Raw genomic sequence first — 27,712 nt, forward strand, 5'->3', positions numbered from 1 at the left:
TATGCAGCTTTAATTTGGCATCTAACACTACACACAAAGTAGTACTGTGACTATTTCCTTAAATGTCCCATTCCTATCTCCAAATCCTTTATATAGTTCCCTAATAAACTCTTCAGAGAAAAACCTTTCCTAGAACGTCCTTTTTCCTTATCTAGTACAATGACCTTCTGATAATAATGATACCCTTGAAAACTCTAGCAATTTTAAAACTGGGAATATTGCTAATGATGCAAATGGAAGGCACATGAAAATTCAATTTAGCTTTTCTCAGCTGTGCCACTGTACCACCAGAGAAAATAAAAGTGACTCACAGGAGGAAAAAAATTCTAAATGCATAAAACCCTTGAAAAAGCATCAGAGCTCCAAAGGAAACAGTGCAGTTGTTTGGTGTCTCTCACCTGCTTCACTGGAGGTGTTACTGAAGCTGCTTGGGGCTTAAGAGGTTGCTGGCTTTTTAGTTTCTGTGCCTGTTCTTGTTCTTTAGCTAACTTTTGCTTCTCTTCCAGTGTAAGGGAGGCCTTTAAAAGGGAAAGTACCAGTAGTAAGTTACACAAAATGGTTATTCTGATATTCAAATTTTTATTTCATACTAGCACTGTTGTTTCAATAATATGTGGTAAACAATACAATTATTTACACAAAAGAGAAAGCCAATAAGTGAAATCTATTACAATATTTACCATATTGCTAGAAAGCAAATAAATATAATATTAAGAGCAGCATAATGAGAAATCTGGGAAGATCTCAAATAAAAGAGATAAATCAACAAAACCACTTTAGCTTTGTTTCCTTAATATTTGGCATAAGAAAAAGTGTTCTCCACAGTTTTTGATTTTATATGGTTACTAAATTGATTTAGAAATGCAATTGACCATGGAGATGAAATGAGAATTTCATTTTCAAACTGCTCAAGAGTCTTTAGAGGATTTTAAATCTGCTTCTGTTAATACTGAAGGATGGAATAATTAAATCATTCCCCCTTAGTCTAAAGTTAGTGTGAGGATTCAGATAACTAGAAAAAGAAATGATAAAATATATAGATTCTGGGGAACCATTTCCATAATTATTACTATGAAAATAATTTTACAATACTTAAAGCTTATGTTTACTGTATTGCTGCTTATATTTTATGTTATGCTATGTCTTTCCTTCGCTTCTTGTATTTAACCACATATGGACTGTTTTCACTTAAGTTTGAAAGGTACAGTAAAATTTTATTTTGAACATTTTATCTTCATTTCTCTTTGTCATTTTATCATAAGGATACTTATTTTGCTTTTCCTACCCAAATCCAGTGGTGAAGTTTTAGTTTCATTTAAATCTATAATTAAGGAGAAAGAAAATTATCACAAATGTATAATCCTAGTTGCTGCTTACTTTGTACAAAGTTATTTTCAAGGAAAGGCTTACACAGAAATTGAAGGATATGATTTGGACATTTTTCATGGGCCTTCTCATGTGACTATGTATGGTGGTGTGCTATAAATAAAAGCAGTTTGTTTTTCCACTAAAGCTTTAAATATGGTACATATTTACACATACTTTTTCTGCAACACTATTAGCCCTGTATTAGACAGATGGACAAAGAGGAATTAAAAAATAAAGCACACCTTTCTCTGTATTGATGACATCTCATTCTCTTTACTATCAGATCCACTAGTTAGAAGGTCAGTTCCATTATTAAATACCTTGTCAATCTGTTTAAGTTCAAAGAAAAAAACCTTCATTATTTGAAATACTGTAATTTAAGGCCATGTAAATATCAACCAAGTGATTTTAAATTTCAGCATTCTGTGTGTAAGTTACATATAGCTGCTTACCTGATTGCCTGTACCACTAGATCTTGCTTCTTCAGACCCACTCATTTGGCTGGCTATGTCCAAGGATCTACACAGTGCAGAGTGTATTACAAGACAACTTTGCAATCACATCCACAACACCAATCTAACAACGCATATCATTCTTCTGCATTTAAATAATACCAAACAATTGCATTATGAGAGCAACCACTTTTATATAATGCCTTCAGGAGACTGGCAAATGATCCTTTGAGAAATAGTAAACATCTAATTTCCCATGGTCTTCAGTTCTTCCTTTAAGCAGCGTGACCGAGATTTCAGATATTATTTGTCTGAGAAATCTCACCTCATTATTATAGAGCTCATAAGCTCTATAAAATAGCTCCAAATACTTTAAAATATCACAGCCTTCTAAAAGGCTTCAGTGTTCATGTTTCTCTGACATGGTTTATTTCTCAGCAACTTAGCACATAGAAGCAGATCTTCTGACAACTGTGCTCATTTGAGGTAATTCTCAACTATTGAACTTAGAATTACCTGATATTTTTATTGCTATGGCTAGACTTCTCTAACATTTGCCAAAAAAGTGACTACTTCTCCAACACAAACATTAACACTTACTTCTGTTGCTCTTGCATGACATGAAGTTGCTCAAGTTTTGTTTTATGCTCTGCTTCCAATCTATTGAGCATATCTCTTATAACACAAATAAAAGAATTGAACTGGAAAAGAAATACATAAGAAATTAGAATTTGGCAGTGATGGAATTCAGATAGGTACCTCATAAACTTACAATACATAATGTCTGATAAGGTGCAGACTTTTAAATAATTCATACTCTACTTTCATTATCATGCATTAAACAGTAAATAACAATCAGAGTGCATACTGAAACAGAGAATAAGACATGACACAAAAAAATTGAAATGGGGCAATGCAGACAAAACTTCCAAATACGAGTATTACCAGATTCATTTTCAAACAAACAAACCGACCTATTATTCTCTTTCCAATATTTCATAGCAATTAGCATTTTATTTGAATACTTATTATGTTAGTAGCTAACTACTTTTGCAGGGTATTTGGAAGGTGATAGTATTAATTCAGAAAGTTTACACCAGATCAGTTAAATACACTGAAAAATAACAATCTTCAAACACAGAAATACAGTAAAATTGGGAAGGATTTTGGTATTGCTTATTTTTTCAATAGACACAGACATGCAGTAATGTATGAATTTATGACAACAGCTTAATTTATTCTCTGATAATTGTCAAGGAAAAGCTTGCAAAACAGTCATCTTCCTACCTGATTGAGGTTAAGATTGTTTTCAATACTAAGAGGAATCAGATGGGGTAGTACTTTTCCTGCAAGCTGTTCTTTGGTAATTCCCAACTTCTTGTGAGTAAATGTACATTTGTAAATACCTAACACAGAACATCAAAATAGAAGAAATTGTTAATTTTAGTAAACAATGTAAACAAACTCCAAGTAGCACACTCATACATGTATTGATAATCTGAGCAACCACTGTGTTTGTGTGCAAGCAAGGAAAACATGACCAAGAGAATCTTAAAGGCTAAGTAGTGATCCACAACAAATATCAAGAGGCTTTGCTACTGTTCAGGACAAGAGGATGTCCTCGGATTATCATCCTGCTCTCTGATGGCTTTTTATAAACACTGTTAAATAGAAGGCTTGGGCTGTTACACATATCAGAACTCATGCATAATCTTTGTCTGTTTTAAAATCACTGAAAAAAGAATCCTGACAGACATGAGAGATCCAGTTTTAAGCCCAAGCGTTCTGTAGTGTTTCTGACAGGAAGAGTCCTCTGCTTAAATAGTCCAGCTCTGGTGGCAAACACTGAACATATCAGCATGAAAGACACAGCAGCTTTCCCCACTTTCCATGGTAGTAGAACAGAGCTGTCACCAAGACAAAGAAGATGAAGGATGGTAATATGACTCTGGAAGAAAGGAGAGCCTGAGTATATAAAACTGATTTCAGCCCATCATTTCCAAACCAGGATTCACTTTCTCACTGTATCTGAGTAGAATTAACACAACTAAAGCAAAAAATAGTGTCCCTTATTCTTAGATAGCAAATACAAGTCAAAGTTGCAAGGATTAAGGGAAACAGACAGCTTTAAATCAGTATAGATAAGATTCCTTCTTGCTGCTTTTGAGCAAATAAAAATAATGCTGCCATCACATATTAGTAGAGTGTTTAATGAGGATTACTGGCAATGCAGCTCAGATGTCACAATTGTTACATCACTTTGGTGTCAGGAGGAGAAATAGTCACTGTCTTCCAGACTTGGCCAAGTAGTCACATCTCTTTCTTGGCAGTGGCTCTGGTCATCTGGACTCCTTAAGCCCATTCAATTTGCTAAAATCACATATCCTGAGATAGGCAAGCACCAGGAAGAAAGCTCAAGTGGGAGTGAGGTCTCCCCTTCCAGAAGTACTGGGCCATTAGGTTTTGTTAGTCATTTTGTGAGACCTCACCCAAACTGTGCTCCATTTCTGTGCACAGGCACAACTGTGTGCCTAAATATTCAACAAAATGAGTCTAACAAAGAAGAGCAGATCTGTACACCATCATTTATAGCATCTGCTATGCAAGAGTGGTAGAAGAAGGCAACAGTAACATCTCAAAAGCTCCAGCATCTGAAAGATGATGGTTCATATATTCTTCTGAAGAAAACAGCCTCTGTCTCTGCCAAGCACCCAGTCCATGTAAGTGTCACACCCCAAGAACTGCAGTGAGTACTCTGAAACTAAAAATATATGTACTAGTGCTCAAATGTCATACATAAGGCAACTGAACAGGGACATACTCAAGAACCAGAAAGTTTTAAATAGTCATTTTAGGGCCACACTATGTAAAAATGATAATACAGAAAGCTCTTGGATTTATAGTATCAAAGCACAAACAAGAAATTTGGAAGCATTAGTTACCTAAAATTCCCATGAGCACCGCAGGTTCCTTTGATGGAATTTGTTGGAGAAAAGGTAAAATATCATCAAGCACAAACCATTTATCCAAGTACTCCAAAATCTTGCCCAAGCACACTAGTGAGTTTACCCGGACCTGTGAAGTATGGCAAGAATTAAACAAACTCCTTATTTATAGAAAAAAAAGCAAAACAACTTTACAAAACTAATGAGAAAATCTTTGTACTGAAAAATTCAAGACAAGTTAAAAAATGCTTTTGTATAATGAAAGAAAAGCACTTGTTTTTATGCCCACAAAAACTTGGCTTTTCTGCATGACAAACCCAATTTGTATTACTGTGGAACCCGCTTCAGTAATTTTTACAGTATTATTAACACAGTAAGTTGTTAACAACTTTAAAAATTGTTAGAGCAAAGAAATCGTGTTTTTACACTTTTAACAAGTTTTAAAATAAAATTTTAGTACGAAATCAGAGCACATTGATGGGCTTTTCTTTAAAGAAATGACATGGTAAACCCAAAGTAATTAAAGGTTACAATATTTTCTGAACACTAGAGAACATTACTATGATACTCACAGCGAGAGAAGAAGTTTGCAAACATGCATTTTTAATTCTTGGAATTAATGAATTTTTCATTGATGGGTAATCTATTAAATTGGCAAAAGTGGGAATTATGTTTAGGCAAAGCTCCTAAAAAAAAAAAAATCCACACAAGTTTAAAAAGAAACATGCATATTTATTATAAAATTAGTACTAATATAACTAAATATCAGTTAGTTTGAAATATCTTCTTAAGCTTTCCTCTTAAGGAAATATTTAAGGAAATATCTTCCACTAAGTTGCCCTTATTCCATCAGACTCACTTAAAAAAGCTAGAAAAATAAAGCCTTAGGGTATGTATACAGAACCTTCAAAAATGGATTTTAGAAAAAAGAACATCATAACTTCATTATATTTAAGCAGCAAGAATATCTTGCATTTTCACAAGGCATCTTTATATAAAAACCAGCTTTTACTACATCAAACTATGAATCTCCTACATAAATCAAGAAAATTTCAATGAGTACTATCAATAACACTGCAGTACAATGACAGACTGAATGATAAAATATCATGTCAAGGTTAACCATATTTTAGCAACACAGAAAAAAACAAACACAATTTTAGCCCAATCTCAAAAATAAACATATGTTGCAAGTAAACACCTCAGTAATCAAAGTACTGATGCAGAAAGAAACTCATGGTAATCACAATAAAATCAGAATCAGGTAATCAGAAATAAAAACCTTTGTCCCTAATATTACAAAGGCTTTGCAAAGGCAGAAGTCACATTTGATTACCCAAAACTGCCTTTGAGAAATATTTTGTTTATCTCCCACTTCTGAATGCTTTTGGGTAACTGGAAGTTAATTGCAGTTGAGTGATTAAAAAAATCGCCAGAAGAACCTTAGAAAGGTAGAGAAAGCCTGAGAAGAAAAAAAAAAAAAAAAGAATACATAAAAATGTCATGAGAATGTATATTAATAGGATTTTACAGCACATCAGGTCTCCTGAGGTAACAGAAATACTGTCAGCACAACTGCTCTCACCAGTAGGAGCACAAAATAAGCAACTCTCACTGACTGGTACTAGCATGCACGCCTGCATGGTTTCTGCTGCTCAGGCAGTGAAAGATAAATGCATATCCTACATTCTGCTATGGTGGCTAGTAAGAATTTAAGATAAGAGCATTAGAACACTAGCCAAGTGATTACCCGCCTGGAAAAAAAGGGAACTAAATTTTACTTTACCAGAAACAAATATTCTTTAATAAAGCATTCATATTTTCAACATTCAGGCTTTTTTTTTTTTTTTTTTTTTAATGTAAACAAACACATGAGTATACACAAAGTTGGCATGTCAGCTGAAAGAGGAAAAGGAAAGTTTTAAATAAAGGCTGCAACTACTATACCTGGATCTGAATTGAAGGTGCTTCCAAGGCTCTATAAACCATCGGTAGCACGCTGTTCTTTATTTCATCTGGTGGAGTTTTGGTTAGAAGCAAGTCCATTTTTTGCAGGAAGATTAACAATATCTATTCAAAGAAAGACAATTCAGAAGCCAAAAGTTTTAACTGCAAATGATATATTTACAATTTAAAGTGTGTTGTATCACATCAAAAAAACTTCAGAAGTTTTCTTATAACTCAGTAAATGTAGTCACTTACCATGTTGCTTGCCTGAAGGCATGGAAGACAAAAAACACTTTGACATGTTATTGCATTTTAAAAACAGCAAATACAAATCAAACAAAATATGCATGTTCTAGACTGAACTTCTGAAATAACAAATCATAATGACTCAGTAAGGAGTTCTTGCTTCTACTTACAAGAACTTGTAAATAGTTCTCGTTTCTCTTTATAGTCTTTTGTTAAAATATACCCACAGAAAACCTTTATAACACACATCACTGTTGCAAAAGCTAAACTTCCAAAAAGCTGTAACTCAAATTCTGTCCTCAAAGCATTGATCACAACTCTACACATACAAGTTGTATTCCACGTGTCTAAAATCAGGGACATAATAAAAATAATATTATGGCTACTAGATGGAGAAAAAAATGCCTTTACTCTATTTCATATGGAAATTGTGTATGATAAAATAAACAATCTCAAACAAAATATTCACATCACATTAACTTAAAAAGTAACACCAGAATAGCACATAAGCATAGTGGGATCCATCTTGCTTAAGATTAGCTATCCAAAAGTTAAACACTATTCTAAATCACTCAGCCAGCTCAGTCTCAAATACAGAGCATTATGTAACTCAAGATTGTTATCACAGGTGCTAGAGGGGACAGTGAGTCTCCATTGATACCAGAACTCCTTTCAGAAAATGCGTTAAGCTAGATGATAAATTATCTTTAAAAATATCACATTTATAACAAAAAGCAAAGTATTTTATAGGAAGACTTCAACTTTTGTAAAAAAATACATGGCAATCAGTGCTTCTATGTTAAAAAAACAGTGCAGAAACAGAAATGCACCAAGATCCCGTTACAAATTTCCCCCTTGTATTTATTTCCCCTTCTCTTTATAGAAGAAAAGTAGATTTTTATAGTGCAGCTAATATGTGTCTTCTTATTGTTTATTTATAATTTCCCAAATTGCCCACACACAAAAAAATCATTCATTCCATGAACATTGATTCTAATGCAATATTCCCATATTTTGGACAATCAGGGCGAAACAGACAAGATCAATTTTAAAGCCAGATTTTTTACTTTTCTTCAATATACAACCTTTGTCCTAAACTTGATTTTCCAAGACCTACACTTGCTCTTAACACCTGTTCTTCTCTAACAACCCTAATCATGAAATATTGTGGAATTACAGTTTCTAGGATCCTATTTGATTCTTTTTATCTGTTCAGGTAAAACTTAAGAAGTCACAGATTCACACACACACCATTTAATAAGCACTTAACAGCAGTTGCACTCTAAGTAACAATGCTTCATTCATTAATGCAGAGCCCATTACTTGTCAGGGAACATTTCTGTGTAGTCAATTAGAAAATGAATTTACAGCACATCCTATGCCCACTGCCTATAGAATCCTGTAATATAAGATAAAAATTAAGGGTTTGTCTGGGAAGCTATGTCAGGACATTCTAGGATGTCAATGTAGAGCACATGTTACTCCACACTAACTCAAAGAATAAATTTATCTAAATATTTCATGAATTCCCTCACAAAAAGACATTGTGAACACTATCTAACAATTCCTTCATATTGAATTAGAGCAACTTTCCTATGATACATGCATTCCCTAACTCAAATATCCTACTAAAGTCAAGCAACAGGCCTCTCATACAAATCTTGAAAGAGTGTTTGGAAGAAACACTGGCAAGTTCCCTGAATGCCCCTCTCCAGGAGGTACAAGCACATAGAAATTAGACATTTCTGTCTTGTACAAAGACAGTCAAACCTGGAATTCTCTCCTCTGGCACTCTGAGCCTTTGTATTTTTTCCAGAATTCCTGACATATTAACTATGAAAACATGACCTAGATTATTTAAACTCTTCCATACTAAAAAAAACCACAGAAATAATAGTTGAATAAGCCATGCAGTACTTTTCTTTAAAAATAGCAGTGTAAGAATTCAATAATGTCTAGATAGTCAACAGAAAAACTTTGCAAAGCTCCATCTCTATAAACTGACTCCAAGTTTGTATTTTGCTTCCTTCATCTCTCAGGATATGCACCAGTTTTTTGTGTTCATTATGCTCCAGATGTATCCTTGCTACAAACTTTTTGCAGCAAGGATCATGTCACAAATCTAATGTTAAAGGCAGCAGAACAGAGTTACCTTTTAAGATGACACAGCACAAATGAGATGTTCACTGGCTTTTGGATGGTTAAACATTGACTTTTTTCAAGACAAAAAACTAACATAAAGCTTCAGTGTACCAAATATAAACAGCATTAAGTAGCTCAAATTTCCTGAGCATTCTCAGTTAGACAGCTGTCCCCTTCCCCACCTCCTAATTCTCTAGTCCAGTTTTCTGAAACCCAGAAATAAAAGGTCTGCTATGTTTACCTTGCCCTTTAAGTGCTCTGCAGAAATATAATGCACACAGGAGCAAGATAGAAGGAATGCACATCTGTCACTGTGGAGGCACAGTGGCCCACTTCGTGACAGATTTCTCAGGAATCATCATGATGATGACAAAAAGAGGCAAATTTTTGCTCCTTTACAGTAACAATTATGTCTTAATACTCTTATACATTTAAACAGCAGGGAAAGCAGCATATTTTACTTATACATTACACTTGTCAAAAAGAAATTAAATTAATTTCACAAATTTTTGCACAGTCCTCAAATAAAATACTGCTCTTAATTTGAATAAATAGCACTTCTTAGAGAGTGTCAAAGCTACAATTTTTCCACCCCATGATCCCCATGTCAGCAAACTGGATACAAGAAAAAAAACCAACCCAAAAAATCCCAGGTTCATCTACTGGTAGAATATATGCAAACACAGTACTGTACAACTCTGCTCAGGTTGCCCATGAAAGTGTTAAAATTAAAAATTTTACAAATTTGTCTTCTACAATCAACCAAAACCAAGGGGTAAATTAAACCTTTTTTGCCAATCTCATCTATAAATGCAATATACCCTCAGAACCCATCTAAAAAAGCAAAGGCAGAAGCTTTGAGAATTTCCTGGAAAAATCTGTTTTGAATGAAACAAGACTGACTGCCTGGCCAACTACAGAGCAGACTGGGCAATGTGAGTGAAGCTGGAAAAGGGAAATAGAACAATTAGTCATTTTTTCAGGGAAAACAAAACAAAAACGAAAAACTGTAATATGAGTAATATTAACATACCTGGATTGGTTCTTGCTGCTTAAAAACAGGACCAAGATCAGGTAGAATGAGCTTGATATATTCTTCTTTGGTGCACTCCTCAGCAATTAATAGAACATTAGGCAAGACAAAGGGTACCATGTCAGGATTCACAAATTCAGAAGTCAAGCAAGGCAAAATTCGCTGAATTATAACACGCTAAAAGAAAAAACAAACAAACAAACAAATATGAATCGTGTACTGCACTGCAGTAGGTTACCATTGTGCCAGTTCAGCAGCTTTTGTATCAGCCTGATATTTACAATAAAGTAGACAGATAATTTTCAGTTTTGATCTCTTATCTGCACAGTACACTGTAGTTAATTTACATTGTGCTACTCTGCTTAATTTTCTGTTTGCACTCAAAACATAAATGAAGACTTTAACAATGGTGAAGATCAACAAAAAGTAATAAACTGTACAGAGAATAGGACTTTGAGCCACACACAAGTTATGAAAACCATACTCTATATGCTTTCTTTAAAAAGACCCTAACAAGAACCCCAAAAATACCCAAAAAACCCTTCAAATTGCTTTTTTTTTTTTTTTTTTTGGGTGTCCCATCATTTACTGAAAAAACACATAATTCTACTATACCTCCTAGGTACATTCCCTAAATAGGATTCTGCTGATGAAACGTTATTTAAACTGTGGATGTCTACTGTAACATTAGACATCCTTAAATGCTTTTGAAGTCAATAAACAGAAATATATGGTTCAAGGGCACAGTTACTTCCCTCATAAAATACACTTTCAAGACAGAAAAAAAATAAAAAGAATGCCCTAAAGATGATTTGGTCAATCAGTGGCTGTCTAAAGTTAGATGAAATGCATGCCACTTATTTCCAAATTCAAAGCAGCAACCATTTCTGATCAAAGGAAAATATTACCGAATTAATAAGAATAAAGTATTAAATATGGAGTCTAAATGTTGCACTGTGTAGTACAAAACAGAATTAAAAATAAAGAAATTTAATGCACTGGTTGTGAAGCTCAGTTATTCTATTATGTATTAAACTTCTACTACTTTTTTCTCACATATGCATTATAGATTATATAAATTAAAGTACACCACAAAAGGAAAGGGAGCCAGTCTAGACAGTGCACGAGAGAAGTATGTACTGACAGGAATTTGCCTTTGAGATTTCTGAGCACTGCCAGCACAAGAAAGCACTTAGTCTACTGAAGGAAGGAGGCTTTGCATCATTCAACATTAAAGTACTGCCTTGCTATGACAAAACCCAAAGCAATCTTGTAGGAAGAGGAGGTGGCAAAATGGCTTCAAAGAGCTAGGATGGCATCTGGAAACACAGGGAAAGCCTCGGAGGTGGAGAGAAGACAACTTCCTTTCAAACTGGGATGAACTACAACAGGACATGCAAATGATGGTTCCTTATTTGGCTTATTTGCCACTTTGCATTTGAAGTATTACTGATTACTGAGGAATACTTCCAGAGTAAGTATGTTGTAATCTTCCTTTATTTTCTTCCACTCTATTCTATAGCAGTCTAATAGGGTACAATGCTATAGAAAGCCCAGCATTCCAAGAGCCAAAATGCTAACAGATGTTCATATATCTTCAAATTTGCTATTTCAACATTCAGACATCATTCAGGCATACCTTAGGTAGTTTTGGCAGAACTTTTGGTAGTCCTTTAAAAAACTGTGATTTCTGCAGGTTATCCCTTTGAAATAACGAATCAAAATACTGAAGCGTCATTGCTCCTACATCATCGAAGAATGGTATCTAAAAATAAGATTAAAAGGTTTGTGATCTGGAGAGGGACAACACTGACACTGCTACAATAATTCCAAAGTATAATCATCTATCTACCCTTTCAATGCATGACAGTAAGCCTTTACAATGACATGATTGCAGCTAACTATTAGAAAATTAAATTTTTACATATCAAGTAGTATAATATTAATATACAGGTTGTTATTAAGACAAAATTTTCCTAGCATTTTTCAAAAACTCATGCATGTTATGTGTATCTAAGTTAAAACATTACTTCACATACAGTAAGTGGTTTACAAAAAAACGCAATGAAAAATAAAAACTTCAAATATTCTTCTAGGAATCATTATGCTGTATTATATTACAACAAAGGATTACCTACTAGGTTATCCACATCTTGCTCCCACTCCAGGAAACCCCAGAAGACCCTGGAAGCTCTGATATCTCTACGCTATGACTCATTGTGCAGTGTGCAAATATGGTAAAAGAGACTCAACATCTTTATAAAGCCATAACTGCATAACACAACCGCTTAGAGATTTTTTTTGTTGTAATCCTTCAGAAAACTGAGTTGACACCTGAGAAATATCTGCCAATTCCCTTGCTCCCATCTTTCAGCACACAGCTGGACAAAACCAACAACTGCTTCCACTCCCTTCTCCACCCACTATTTCTTTCAACAGTTAAAACACTGATTTCTACCTCTGCATACCATCTTTTTACACCACAGCAAAAGAATAAAATCATTTAGCAAAACAAATCTATAATAAGCAATCTGAAAGGCTATCTAGATTGGAGAAAATGGGGCATAAGACCAGGGAAGAATGATACTTTAAGTTCTACTTTTAGATAGGAAAATGGAGCAACACTTTTGCCAAATTAAAATTTGCATTATATCCTACTGGCAATTAAATTTTGCTTTGTTAGGGCAAACAATTTCCAAACATACTTTATTCTTCTGCATGCTTAGGAATACATCAAAAATCATAAGCCAAAGTTAATCCTTATGTTTATTGCCCTTTATAATTTACTCACTTTCAAATCCTTTCAATATAATTTTAAAGACTGAATTGTATAAAATCGCAACACAGAAAAGCTTCCAACTATATGGAAGGAATAAAACAGTTTTGCACTGAATAATTTTTGAATAATTTAATAATTTTTCCAAATTCTGTCTCAGCATCCACTTTTTCCATATAAATAAACGTCAGCATACGGATAACTTTTGGCATCAACCAACGTTGCATCTAAATGGTTAAAAAATATTTAACATTTCAGCTAAAATGATTAACAGAAAACTCTTTACAATAGCTCTACAAATCAAACACTAATTTCTCCCTTTCCTATGGCTACTGTACTTTCCATGGACTGACCTTAGTCATTTGATCTGCGTCTGGTCTGACTGCTGGAGCTACGTTGAGGAGTAGCTTTACATGCTCACGCACCTCCTCGGGTATGTTCTGCAGAGTACTGGAGCTTAAACGGCTCAGCTGTGGAAGCAATTCAAGCATGGACACCATGAAGTCAGAAAACCCTGCATGAAACTAGTCCCAATATACAACAGGCCTACACTTTTTTCCCCATGATGCTTTCTCTATCCTTCCCTTCTTGCTCAGTCTTCTCTATTTCCCAAGAACCTACCTGTTTTAGATCCCACCCCTGTTTTTTCAACTTCCCATTGCATTCAGGTTATCAGAGAACACAAACATGGTATTTAAAACGGCAAATGTCATTATCTGAGGTGTTGTCTACACACATTTAAACACAGTACATACTGTGTGGCAATGGGCACCCAAAGAAGTTACAACAAAGGAAACCTGCATATGAAGAGACATGATGTCAGCTGATGCAATTAACTGTGACACAGTCTTCTGTTAATATCCACAGTCCACAAAGAATGTGAAATAATGATAGCTAAGTGGATATCAACTGCCTTGTCAAGTGTCAAATCACTCTAAACCCAGCCCTCTTCAATGGTCCTACACAGGTAATTCACTGCCAGGTGTTTCATACCGACAGGTAAGCATTATTTCACAAGACCAACACTCAACAGGTTACAGAGAAATCAGGTGAAAAATGCAATTTTTAGTTTATAAAGTTGGTACATGTAACCTCCTCTAAACATATTTTGATTTCTCATATTTTGCTACAATTTTTTTCTTGTTATAACAACAGTCTGCAGGGTAGGATACTATTGTCAGATGGTTTATGTTGGAGCAGAGATCGTGTTCTCAATATTTAAATTTATTTTACAGTAATAGCTTTTCAAATATGAAAATCAACAAACAATAGCCATAAAAAGAACAAATACCTGGTCCAGCTGTCTACTAAAGCTTTTATAAATATCTTGCTTGTTGACTTCAAAAATTGGTTTCCCTTTATTAAACACTGCATACATAACAGCTCCCAGAGAGTACATGTCACTGGCTGTCTCACAGCTCACAGAGAGAATATATTCTGGTGCCAGATACTCAGGATTTGGAAGACACAAGGATGGCAAGTTTGGATCCCATTCCTTACAAGGGAACTTTGGCTACAAGAGAAGTATGAGAAGTAAAACAAAGTACATTTATCAAGGATTTTTAAAGACCATTTTCAAAAGGAAACTCAAGCAACAAAAAATAATTAAGCCGCTCAAATTCAATTATGAATCAAACAGAAACAGAGTAAGGCAAAACTGTTAAGAATCTCTGTCTGTAGCTTAGAGTGATTAGCTGATGCAGTTTTTTCTGAGTATTAGAGCTGGGAAGTGTAATGTAAAATCAAAGCACTGCTGTAATGGGGAAACATGAGTATGATGGAATTCATTTTAAGAGGCAGCATTAGGCACTGAAGCATGAAGCATGAAGGGGAGGAGTGTCACAGGCTCCAAGCTCTGTCTGAAACCACACTAGTCTACTGTGACCCCACTGAGCCCACTCAGGCTCTTTTTCTGAGACAATCAAATGCAGCACTTCAATCCAGACCAGGGCCATATGTTCTAATGTTTGGCAAACTAAATACAGAGGTGACTATTAAATAAGTGGTTCTATACTGTAATGCAAGATCATGAAACTGGTTTCAGGCAAAGACCTGAATTTGAAACTGAATGATGATAAATATAAAGATTATTACCTCCTGTTCAGATGGATTTGTTGACTGGATACAAAAATCAAAGCCCATAATTTTCCATGATCCACTCTTATTCAAAATTATATTTTCAGGAGTAATATTTCCATGGACCATTTTGACACTGCTATGCAAAAATGACAAACCTTCAGAAACCTGTCCATAAAAGATTATTATTTCAGGTTAAATATTTCCCCAAACATCCTATAAGAAATTTACAAAAATTCTGTTCCTATGGTCACAATTAAATTCCTAAGTTAACTAAAACAATTTTTCATCACTATTTTAGCCTATGCCTTAAAAACTATGCATGAAGGAAACACAGATGGGTAACCAGCAGGTGAGACTACTAATGTCAATTAACTATCACAGTGTAAATGTGGTGGTGCACTCCCCTTTTCCCTCAGGCCACATCATCTCAGAAGAACAAAAATCTTTATGAAGCTGATCAACATATTCACCAAAAAAAACCTGGGAGCTTATGGCTCTCCACAGAATGTAAAGAAAAGATTCACATATGGAAGAGGCAGTTGTAGCATAGACATTTACACGGAAAATAAAAATTAATTGTATTTTCTATTTTACATTTGAAATTTTACATTTCAAACAATCAAAAAAAGAGTAGCAGCTTAGAGCTTCTAGAGTTTATCTTCTCTCACACTGAAGAGCAATCAGGGCACTACTATTTCTCACCTTACTATTATTTGATTTATTAAAGGCAGACAAAACTTTGGCAGTGTACTGAAATCATTAAAAAAAGACCAGTAATGCTAAAAGAAGAAAAAAAATTATAAAGACAACCTGTACCATACCTGAAGCAAACCATATTTGGTCTCCACATCATAAAGTTTGTATTCTTTAATGTCTGATGGTAAAGGTGAAGGTAGATTGTCCCAGCTGCCAAGAACATTAGCTAAACTTGCAAAGACTGGTTCTGTACAAAATGCCAAGCAATCCCTGTGTAGGAAATGCATTAAAAATTCTTGTACATAAATGCAATATATCTCTTGACTGCAAATAAAGAACCATATAAACACCATAATATACACTGCCAAAGCACCTGGTGCTACCAAAAGCCATTCAAAAGCCATGTTATATTTCAGGTTTTGAATTTTTTTAATATTATACTAAAGAGAAACACATAAATGCCTGAAGTTTATAAAAATACTAAAATTAGGCTATTTTATACCCTAATATTCACATAAATCACTAATGATTCATACAATGCTTCATTTTTTTTTTAAATAATGCTTTTCTTGTCCTCATCCAGGAAAAAATGATCAAATAATACTTACTACTATTAAAACTTGTAAAATTAGACTTCTACCTATGCCTCAAACCAAAGTGTCCCTGACTGAAGCAGTACTTAATGAGGTCAGACAATGATCAGAAACTAAATTAAGATAATATAAGGGAACACCTAAACATTCTTTTACTTCAGTAAGTGGTAGAGATGAAAATCTGTAAACACAAATATGTTTGTTATACAAACTGTAGTTTGCATGTAAAGTGACTGTTCTCTAAATTATTTTATTGATTTTTTTTCCTTCATAAAAATTAATGGTCTTGCTTATGCATTTTTGTGTCAATTGTGTTTGAAAAGCACAGAAGCAAACTTCTACACATAAGGACTGGTTGTAACACTGTCAAAATTTCAAATTTCAAAATTGGTCCTGAAAACAATACATAGCTCAATTTCATGAACTTCATCCAATACAGAGTCATTCTTTATATCCACATTCTTCATACTGCTCTGCACAGCAGTGAGGCCCTGGACAGCCATTGCAATTCACTCCTTAATTGTTTTAAAGGGGTTTTTTTGAGAAAGCACTACATGGATGGTAGCACCCATACCTTAACGATCATTAAGTCAAGAGAACACTAAATACTGCATCAGTATCAACACAGAAAACAGAAACTGAGTAACAATAACAAAGATACATTTTTTAATACAAAGTTACAGGCAAGAAGACAGAGCCTAACTTTTTGATCACTCCATAAAAAAATCAGAAGATAGGTCTCAGAATGAAACTACCACATATTTTTTATATATTTCAATAATTAACAAGCTTGACCTTTGAAGTAAAATAAGGCCATTGAAACATGCAAACCTCTTGGTATTCATCCTGATTTTAGTTTTATCTACTGCCTCTCTGAAAGAAAAACAACTGAAAAGTAAAATACATTGCATGCTAAGTGTCAGCCAACCTGAAAGAATGTTTTTGCTTGGTTTCCTCACTACCACTGTGTTAATGACATACCTTTCATGTTTCTATTAATATGACTAGGGCTATAAAACTTGTTCCTGTTATAAACACAAGTCAAAACGAGAACAAAGTCCTTTATATTCATTCTGACTTCAGCTTTACTACAGAGCTTATCTGTTTAGTTATAGGCACAGATGATGGAAAATACCTGAGGAACAGTTTTCATAACAAACTCTCTGATTACTCCCGTTTTGAGGGAATAAAAAGATGGCTGTTTATTTTTCACTTTAGGAGGTAAACAAAAAAAAAGGGCTCAAGCCACAGTATTGGAGGGATGCAGTAAATCTAATTAAAACAGCAGAATATTGCAAAAGTTGATGTCTGTTATATAGTGCAACTGCCTTAACAGCTTTCGGAATAATATCAACATGAAATTCAGAATCGTAAGATAAAAACATTCTAAAAATAAGAAATGACAGCCAAAAATACATATGTTTTCAAATCCAATGTCTAATAAATTAGCAGGGAGAATTCACACTACTACCATTTTCAAAGGGTAGTAATGATATTATGAGTTAATCCAAAATTTGGTTTTTTTAATCCTTTTCTAAAATAACAAGCTAAATATAAATTAATGCCTTCCAGTGCTGTTCATGGAATTCAAGACCATCTGTAAATAAACTCATATTAAATATTTAGTATAAATGAGGAGTTACTCATAAAAATACATTTTAAGAGGTATACATCATTATATGTATTATGTACATTTATATTAAGCATAACTATGTTGGATACCAATAATTTTCAGTAGAAATACTCTATTCATAGTGGAAAAACTATTTGCACACTAGGGTCAGAAAGGTATGGCCTTTATTTCCATATGTACTTCAGCCCTACAGGTACATCAAATATCTATTTGCCTCATAAAAGAGGAATAATGGATCACCTGCAAGCAGTTCATAACAACTGTATGTTACTTTGGGGAAACAAGAAAAAAAAACAAAACAGTTAGAGTCTAGCCCGAGGCCCACGAGAGGTCTCTTAAAGAGTAAGTGCTCTGGAAAGACCTGAAATCCTAAAGCAATCTTACAGCTTGCTTGCACAAGGCCACACACATAAACCTTTCTACATAAACCTTTCTTTCACTAATCTCCTCCAAAAACTGTTACATCAGTTTCTGGCACAGCAAACAACTGTAAAGGTTTTGAGCTTCTGGTGTTTCTACCAGCAGCTGAGTGTGCTGAGTATGGAAACAAAAACAGCAGAAGCAAAGTGTAAGGCATTACTAAAAACTCAGAGTTCAGTCCTGATGTAACTACACTGTTAATTTTACTCAAAAGGCTTAAATGCTTCACAAGAACACCACCAAAGCTTTCTTAAAGGTATGAATCTTAGCCTTTTCTGAAAGGCAAAGTTCAGGGGAAAAGTTGCTGAGTCAACTGGAAAACTGTGACAATTTTAGGAGGAAGCCTGAGGTATACTCTGGGATTCACTTGCATACACTATAATTTGAGATGATCCTAGGCCATTTAGCATGTAATAGTTTATTTACTGCTGTAGACTACTGAGAGCTGTCTTCAACTACCTAATTGATTTTCTTTAGGCCATTGTAAGGGACATACTAGATCACAGGTGCAATGACAGCTTTGGACACCTGTTAATGTGAAATGTATTTAGCACTGGAGGGAAGACAGATATGAATATGCAAGTGCAATTTAATCCAATAAACCTGTCTCAAAGCAGGCATTGCAAAGATGAAGAAGCATTCCTACAGTATTCTCAGCCCCTAAAAGCCATTTGGAAAAAAAATCAAGACAACACAGACAAGAAAGGCATTATATAATGAATCTTTATCAGGCTACCATTTAGGATCACAGCATGGCTGGGGTTAGAAAGCACTTCTGGAAATCATCTAGTCCAACCCCCTTCTTATCTGGGGAAAAAAACCCCTAAAATCTCCATGATCTTATTTGGTAGTATCAGGATCAGCTTCCTATTTTAATACAAAAACTTGATTCTCTTTGTTAGATTTCAGTGTGCTGTTATCTCTACAGCTGAACAATAAATCTGCAAGACTAACCAGTTACTGTGCCTAGTGACCAACCTTTCATAAATCAAATAAGCACTAGAATAACGTGCTGAATTTTGCCTGGCAAAATTCAAAAAAATCAAATTTTGATTGGCACTTGAGGGCCTTATCAACATATTAGCTACAACACAAACAATTTACCAAAAATCCCTAATCTCGCATGTACTAAACACAACTCATACATGGAACAAAATGTATGAATAAGTTTTGGAGAGAAAACCATTTTAAGAAAAGTTCCTTAAAAGCAATATTAATTAAAGAACCAAATTTTCATATTGTCATGTGTAGCCTTACAGCTGCAACTAGACTGAAATCAAGCAATAGATTATTAATTAGATTCACACTAGAACTGCATTCTATGGCGAGGCAGGGGGGAAATATGGGGGTAGGGTGAATACCTTGTCATATGAATAAATATACTAAACTTGAATCTCATCAGATGTATGTATTCAATGTTCCAGACAGTTTATATCCAACACCAAAACAATGATTCTCTACTACAGCTTACCTGGATTCTTCTAATGGATGCTGAACAGTAAGTAGTCTAGGGTGTCGAAGCCTAGTTAGCTGCTGAACACCTCGTTTTAAGGAATCAATAATCTGATCTTTTTCAAATTTTTGGTATTTGTCTATTAGCTTCTTATCAAAGACAAAAACAGCCACTTCCTGAAAAAAAAGCAATATAATTTACTCAGTATATAAACAGCCAAAGCCTAAGCTTATGCATAATTATACACAAACGTGGTTTTTGAATCAACAGTACAATCCCACCCATACAATAACCAAATGAAGAAACTGATTTGTTCTTACTTAGTCCCAATCATGGGAGAGGTTACTGTATATAAACTCTGAAATATACATGTTAAGGTACTAATGTTCTTTTATTGTATAAACAGTACTGTGTAAAATATAACCTCTACCTACGCAGTGACAAAGCAGCAGATCCACAGTCAGAAATCAGCTTGATTTTAAGTAGATGAAAGCATTTATATCAACTATGAACAGTTAAAATATTCTGAGTATATAACAAGTGTTGCTTTATTAAACCAGGTCCTGTCTCAGTGTTCTGCTCCAAGTCAGTACAACCTCACAAAATAGTCACAGTAGTCTATTAATCTGATAAGATCACTCACATGATAAAACATTAAGAATGTTTAATGCCTAAATGTGTATAAAAAATAGTCATAAAAATGTTAAAACCAGACAAATCCTCTCCAACTTCTGCAACTGGAGAAGGAAAAAATTAAGAAATTTGTATGAAACTTTGAAATTACAGAGGTCCATGTAAAATAAAAAAACTAGACTGCATCACCACCTGAGAAGTCCTTAATGTGAAATGTATCAACTGATGGAAAAAAAGAATTATAAACTTTTATCATGAGACAGACTTTTATATGCTGTTACAACAGCATTATGAATAATAATAAAGATTAGAAACAGTAGAAAATAGTATGAAAATACAGTTTTCAGTCCCAAGAGGAACTCAATGCTCTTTCACTGCACATTTTATAACTACTACTCTAATTAAAATCTCACAGGAGCAGCTACATTATTAATTAAAAAAAACCCTATAAACTTTTAGAAATAGGCTATCCAAAATATGAAATTCATCCCAATACACAAAGCAATTGTTTTTCAGCTATTTTCATTAACCCATTAGCAGGTGAATTCCTGCCACTATCCATACTGGCTCCCTGCTCCAGCTTTTAAGTGTGATGGCTCAAACATTAACACAAGGCAGAGAAGAGCAATGACAAGATGGAAGACATACATTGAGCAGTACATGACCAATAACAGAATTTCAAACTAAGACAGCACTTCTGAAAAAAATTCTGTTTGATGAAAAGTGAAAAGAATCAGAATGTATATTAATCAGCTATGGTTTGACTATTTTGTCATGGGTCTAAGTAAGTTCTTTTGGTGCTTGCTGCAATCCTGCATAGTTTCTTTAAATCATAATTCCCTGAATCTGGCACAAGAGAACACAATTTGTGCTCCAGATCCTTAACCAGCTGACTATAGGCCATTAGGTCACCCTTGACTGTCTGTAGCCTTTTGTTGGGACTTACCTTCTGAATTCTGATAGCTTTACAACTGAGCTGGCAAGTACCTTGTGACCTTACCCTATCTATTTATGACTGCACTTTCTAAGCAGAAGGACAAGTGCCATATTATGCCAGAAAAAGTGTAAGTGCATAAAGTCTAAGTTAATAAATCTAAGATGAGCTGAAATATACTGTGAAATTATACATCTATATACAACCAGAGAGACTCATAAATCTTTCAAACAAACAGCAGCAAATCAGCTTGAAATAGCACCAGACAAGCATATGCACACAAGTAAGTAATCTCCTCACACTCTGTTAGGTTGTTACTCAGTCCCTACACAGTAAGCAAGGAAAGATAAGGTGCATTAAAAAATAACAAATAAACATTCAGAAAGCCTGAAAAAGCAGCAAGGCAAGAACCAGCCAGAACTCAGAAAAGAAGAATAAAGTTATAGATATCTATTGTCACCAGAGATGGAATATTTGTAACTGTCCGCTGACTTAAAATAGGAACAAAAATAATCCTGAAAAACAAAGATTTCTGATGAGATCTTCTGATCAAACTTCCAAATTTAGCTGTTTTATCTGGCTGCAATGACTTAAACTATTACTTGTGTTGTGATAAAGTGATAACAACAGGAGTAATTATGCTCTTACTTACACTGCAAAAAAAAAAGCTTATAGCTTCAATTTAGACATACACACTTGTCATACAGCAAATGTGTACAACTTCCCAAAAGTGACTGCCATCACCTGGAAAATGACAGCCAGTCCAAAGAATATTCAGAAGGTACACAGGAGAGAAATAAAAAATAATGTAAAAGAACTTATATTGCAATACTACACACCATAAGCTGTATTGCTGCACAGTTTTGTTTTGCAATGGCAAAGTGAATGTTGACATGATGTTACCTAACTGGTAATATTAATAATGAATGATAACTGCATGTCAAAACACCAGCCACCCAAAATTCCATGCAGTACAACTGCTGCCTTGTTTAATTACTAATGATGGCATACAACTGCACAGATGTTGGTCAGGGTTTACAGAGATATTGCAGGACAACATGGAGCACATGAACTAAAACTCTGTAAAATTATTGGTCAGAACATTCAAGGCTTGAAAAACGTAATTGACAGGAACCTAATTACATATACTCTACATATACATATACAACTACAGAGTGAAAGAAACTTGCTACAGCTCCATACCTTAAGGATAAACCTGCTACAGGTCAAATTCTTACAGGGCACATAGACTGCATAGAACCTATCAAAATTAACATGCTTCCAGAGTTACCACTTCTTTCTACACCTGAGTAAGGCCAGAAAAAAAAAAGACCAAATCAATTGGTATGTTGGGAAAATTCAGTAAATAAAAGATGCATAGAGCTCTGCAGTAGCTAAAAAAATGCATGAAGACATGGCAAAAGTACCTGATTAAACATTATTCAGGCTGTCACACAGAATCAGATCACACATTCTTTGCAGATTATTTGTTCTGTGTACTGTATTTATTATTGTTTATTTGCCTATGATCTAACAGACTGTATAAACACTTTCCTAAGTTATTCCTTTGTGTCCACTTCTTTTTGGTACATGTGCAAGCTGATGCATTGCCTAAGTGACTTCACACCACTTAGTATTACGTTTAACTAAAGACTAATTTATTTGCACTTCTATTTACACTTTGAAAATTGTATTTCCTCCTCAAATTTGAAAAAAAACTTTCACATTTCTCCAGTGTAACAAAAAAAAATTTCAGTAATAACAATTCTTAAACTCTGTTTTTGGCAAACCTTCTTCTGAAGTCATAGCCCCATATTCATTTATACATATGACTTCAAGTGGGTCAAAAGTTTGAGTATTAGTGCTCTAAACCCTAATACTTTAAGGAAACTAAAAGGGAACAATACTGATCTGAAAGCAGCACAGGGAAAGCACAACTAACTTCCTCCACAACCTCATTCTCTATCCCATGCCTTCCTGTTACTGTATCTCCTAACTTAACGTTTCTAACTGCTCAATTTCTGTATGGTAGCTGAGCAAAAAACTACAGTGTCTTCTGCTGACAACAAATCATGACATACTTCATAGTTATTTTAAACTGTAAAAAGCCAGAATTGTTACCAAAAAAAAGTTGCAAGACTCAACAAACTGGGGAACCAATCCATGTTAAAGCAAACTTCTTCCTTCTTCTCTGATCATTTTTAACTCGGATGAATTATTGATCTTGGCTCCAAATTCTATGCTATGAATGCAGAACCACTTATTTCTCCAACAATGAAGGCTTAAAGCAAGTATCAGTTACAGAGGTGAGAACAATATACTTAAATAGTGCTGAGTTCTTTGTGCCATTTCAGTACCCTTAACATTAGTCTGTCCAGTCGGATTTTAACTGCCACTTACCAAGTGCTACCAATCAATCTGTAATCTCATGTTTATAAATGCAGGTCTTTACTTGACAACTCACCTGCTTTGTTGATTTTTTAGTTCCATTAAATATCTTCCAAGCAAGACCATTGCCTCCACTGGCAATATGTCGCCCGACATCGAATTCCCTGGTAACGGGATTTCCCATGACTGCACTGGTGACATCAGCTGTCACCTTTGTGACAGTGCTCTTCAGCTTATTCAGCATGGACTCCATGGCTGCAATTTGCACCAATGGCTTATCCTACAAAGACAAGAAAAGAAAAGTTTCACAGTCTTCTCAATTCAATCATTTCTTGAAAACAGTAACCAAAAAATACAAAGGATTTATAAACTGCCCCCCAACAGGAAAGGTTCACACCTTGTGTATTAGTATCCATCAAAAAGAGAAAAATGAATGAAAACACACTCTTTTAATTCCAGTGCTCACAGAACAACTCATTTGTCTGAAGCAAAGGAGTGCTTAAGATCCCAGGCCAGCAAAATAATGGATGTGTATTATACCGACAGCAAGTAAAAAACAAACATTCTTTCCTACACAGTGCTTTTCAAACTGCAAGCTCAAAATTCAGTATTTTGCCCATCCAATTGCTGATATTACCATCTGTATGATTCACCTATTAATGAACTTAAGTGCAAGGGAAGGAAGCAAGAAAACATCTTTTTATGCTTAACCAAAATTGTACAAGGAAGCTTTTTTCATCTCACCTTTCAAATTTCAGAGCTAAAAGATTGTGGCAGCTTCCAATTTACTTCATCTTCCCCTGTAGTGTGTACTTTCAGAGTTTTCTATATTTTCATACTAAATCTGACTTGCCTATTCTGACACATACAAGTTCTGAAGCCTGTGTCCCATTTATACAATTGTTACTCTGATAATGTATACACAAGAAAGAATGAAGGCAGCAAACAGACAGAAAAAAAATATATAGACATTTATCTTCCTTAACTGTGTAAGCAAAGAAAAAGAGAGAGAATGCAAGAAGAAATTATTTCCTGGAACCAGTATTATGCAGTACATTCAAAAGCAACATTTAAGGATATTTCTTCAGTCTCTCTTTTAAGTAAGATGTAAAGACATCTGTATCCTTCAGTCAAACTTCACCAAAAATCAACCACACTGAACTTACTTGGACATGCATTCCTCCTCTCCCTGGTACTATAGATTTGATTCCACCACAAATCAGGACAAATGATTAGGTTTCAATTGCAAAGACAGACCTGCAATAGAGGTCTGTAAATGTCAAAGAGGTAATAAACATACTGAACAAATCTTCCTAAAAAGTTCTCTGTTATGGAACAATTCACTGCAGTGCAGTTGTGTGTGGCAGTATTAGCCAAGCCCCAAGCAAACCTTAGTGCAGTGCTGCATGCAGGAACACAGTAATGCCAGGGATCCATAGCTATTTCTCCAAATTCCATGCCAGCTGAAGTGACACAACATCATGCTACTAAATGACAAACCCCCAGCAGGAATTTCAAGAAAATATATTTTTTAAAAGACAGGAATCCAGCTGCACAGATCTCAATCTCTCACATACTCATATTTAAATCAGATATAGTAGTTATGATTTCAAGAGGGCAACTCAGGAGCAGAATCAGATGTGACTACAAGTATGTCAAGGGTGGAGTTTGTCTCAATTATGGGGACTGTGAGTTTTAGATATGAGAAGTTGTTTCTGAAATCAACAAGACAATCTTAAGAATAACTACTAACTTGTCTGGTGTCTAGTTAGTGTTTTTTTGAGACCATACCTTGAAATAAATTATGGAAACACAGAATTCCTTTATTAAATAATTTTATTTCAGTATTTAAAATTTTATTATTACAAGAAATTAATTTTACTTGATGATTCGTGATATGGAGAGACATGTGCAAGTCCTAACTGTGCAGCCCTAGACCAAACTGCTATGAAGACACTGGCTAATATCCCTGCATAAAGGAACTTTTCATTAAATAGATAAGTACAAACAAGGATCATGGATTATTCTACAATGGAGCTATAGGCAATTCCAGCTCTTAGCAATTAGCTATTCTGTGGGCAAACTCTGTATGCTAAAGGACTATAAAATCAATCCTAATGAGTTTAAGATAATCCCAAATCTAATTTACTTGGGTTTAGATCTTGTGCTTTTCTATTGTTTTGTTCACTCCCAGCCATCAAATCTTCTCTAGTACCAATGCAACATCATCTTTTGTTAGTACTCTCAAAACCAATAAAACACTTTGCAAAATTAACTGCAGAAATATTAGGAAGAAAATGCATGGGCATGCACGTTCAAATTCCTTTGTGTAAATCTGAAAGGAAGCTTCTCTACACAGATGGAAAAATGGTGTAGTATCCATTAAGTAAGAAGTGCCCTCTGCTGTGGGTGACAGACTAACTGCAGTGAGTAGCCTGGAAAAGCTACTAGGTGAGAATGTCAACAGCATTCCAGCATCAGAAGTGCTAGAATTTAAAATTCAAGCCTGGTAGACCCTGTCCAACCTGTTCTCCTCCAGCTTGACAGCAGGCAAACTATTGTTTAATTTAGCTTCTGAGCAAGTAGTACCAAGAAACCTATTTCTCAATAAGCAGATGGGGTTTAAAGTTTACACCCACCTAATTGTAAATTTGTAGAAATCCTCTCATCAAGATTTGAATGTAAGCTAAATTAATACATTTTGCTTTACAAAAACAATTCCTACCACCAACTTCAGTAAAAAATCTATATATGTCAACAGGAGCAATGCACCTAGAAAATTCATGCCCCACCAAAAATATCTGTTTTGGATAGTAACTGTAATACCAAAAATCATGACAAGTTAACCACATCTGAAATATACAAGTCTAGTTCTCAACTGCAGGAAAACTCGTTCAGTTAAGACTGGTCTAGTATGTCTAAAAAAACCAAATAATCAAGTGGCAACAAAGTCAGTCACCCACAATGAAATCTGAATTTCAATGCATTTCAAGTTAAAAGGTAATAAATGAGACAAATGCAAAACCTGAAGTGTAACAGTGTTTGGACAAGCAACACAGCACATGCAGTAAATGTTTAAGAACTCTTCCTGTTTGAATTTCACAAGTAATATTAATGCTACTGATTCTGAGTCCATGAAATTTGGAACTAATCCTAAAAAATTCTGAATGTCCAATAGGTCTTTTTCATGAATGCCCCTCACGATCAGAAATGGTTTTTATGCTGATGTACATCAGCAATCATACGGCAGCATGAAGAGAACAATCACTTAGTAAGGTAGTGAGCAACAACCAACACTGCACCCAGAAAGGAGGCAAAACATTCAAAATGTTGAAATACAAAACAAAGACTGTCCACCATTTTTCAATTCTCACTCATGTAAAAACACCTGCATAATGCAAACCCATCCATTTATCCTCAAGCTAATTCACAGCTTCATCTCATGCACGGCTGTGGGTGCACGCCGTACAGCAGCACAACATACGCTTCCACTATCCTGAGCTACAAGCCGGGATTCCCCTTTGGGAACCAAGACCAGCAGGCTGGTGCACAGCGACTCCGCGGCACCCAACCGCATCCTATCCACCTGTCTCAAGCCCGGATCAATCCACAGAAGCGCTGGAACGATTGATCAGTGCAAACAAAAGGACAAACCCCCAGCATTTTTCAGGCACAACCAGTCTTTTGCATTTGTTACAAAAACACCGAGAGGGTCGTACGCAATGAAACACTGTGCCAGGCTGCTCTCGCCGCACGTCACCTTCTTAACTTTCATGCACCATTTCGGTCCTGAGCTTTAGCTGAATCCCTCCCAAACCTCACAGAACGAGATCCACGAACAGGGCTCTGCCTGCCGCCTGGTGACAGGTGAAAGCCAGCCCGAGCGCTGCACAAGCCTCCTGCGGGCCAGTCCACCCGGACGGAGTGCTTACTGTCACTTACGGCGAGAGCGGACTCCTGTTATTTACAGCTCC

The 27,712-nt window shown here is 35.1% G+C and overlaps 1 protein-coding gene across 2 annotated transcripts in view; it reads right to left on the reverse strand.

The window, feature by feature from the left end:
- SCYL2 (SCY1 like pseudokinase 2) overlaps window positions 1-27,712 on the reverse strand; it is a 34,023-nt gene that overhangs the window by 5,825 nt on the left and 486 nt on the right. The window contains exons 2-17 of one of the 2 annotated variants that reach the window (XM_056508867.1): window positions 23,815-24,018; window positions 19,802-19,959; window positions 15,810-15,954; window positions 15,004-15,153; window positions 14,201-14,422; window positions 13,263-13,379; window positions 11,773-11,898; window positions 10,134-10,310; window positions 6,713-6,835; window positions 5,338-5,451; window positions 4,763-4,895; window positions 3,108-3,226; window positions 2,421-2,521; window positions 1,821-1,887; window positions 1,611-1,697; window positions 399-518 (exon numbers count right to left, since the gene is read on the reverse strand). In XM_056508867.1, coding sequence (XP_056364842.1) covers window positions 399-518; window positions 1,611-1,697; window positions 1,821-1,887; window positions 2,421-2,521; window positions 3,108-3,226; window positions 4,763-4,895; window positions 5,338-5,451; window positions 6,713-6,835; window positions 10,134-10,310; window positions 11,773-11,898; window positions 13,263-13,379; window positions 14,201-14,422; window positions 15,004-15,153; window positions 15,810-15,954; window positions 19,802-19,959; window positions 23,815-23,991 — 2,136 coding nt within the window. In that variant the 5' untranslated portion in view covers window positions 23,992-24,018. The remainder of the gene's footprint in view (window positions 1-398; window positions 519-1,610; window positions 1,698-1,820; window positions 1,888-2,420; window positions 2,522-3,107; window positions 3,227-4,762; window positions 4,896-5,337; window positions 5,452-6,712; window positions 6,836-10,133; window positions 10,311-11,772; window positions 11,899-13,262; window positions 13,380-14,200; window positions 14,423-15,003; window positions 15,154-15,809; window positions 15,955-19,801; window positions 19,960-23,814; window positions 24,019-27,712) is intronic. The other variant, XM_056508874.1, reaches the window with a different exon arrangement.

This window comes from Oenanthe melanoleuca, chromosome 1A, assembly GCF_029582105.1.
Source record: "Oenanthe melanoleuca isolate GR-GAL-2019-014 chromosome 1A, OMel1.0, whole genome shotgun sequence".
NCBI classification, from domain to species: Eukaryota; Metazoa; Chordata; class Aves; order Passeriformes; family Muscicapidae; genus Oenanthe; species Oenanthe melanoleuca.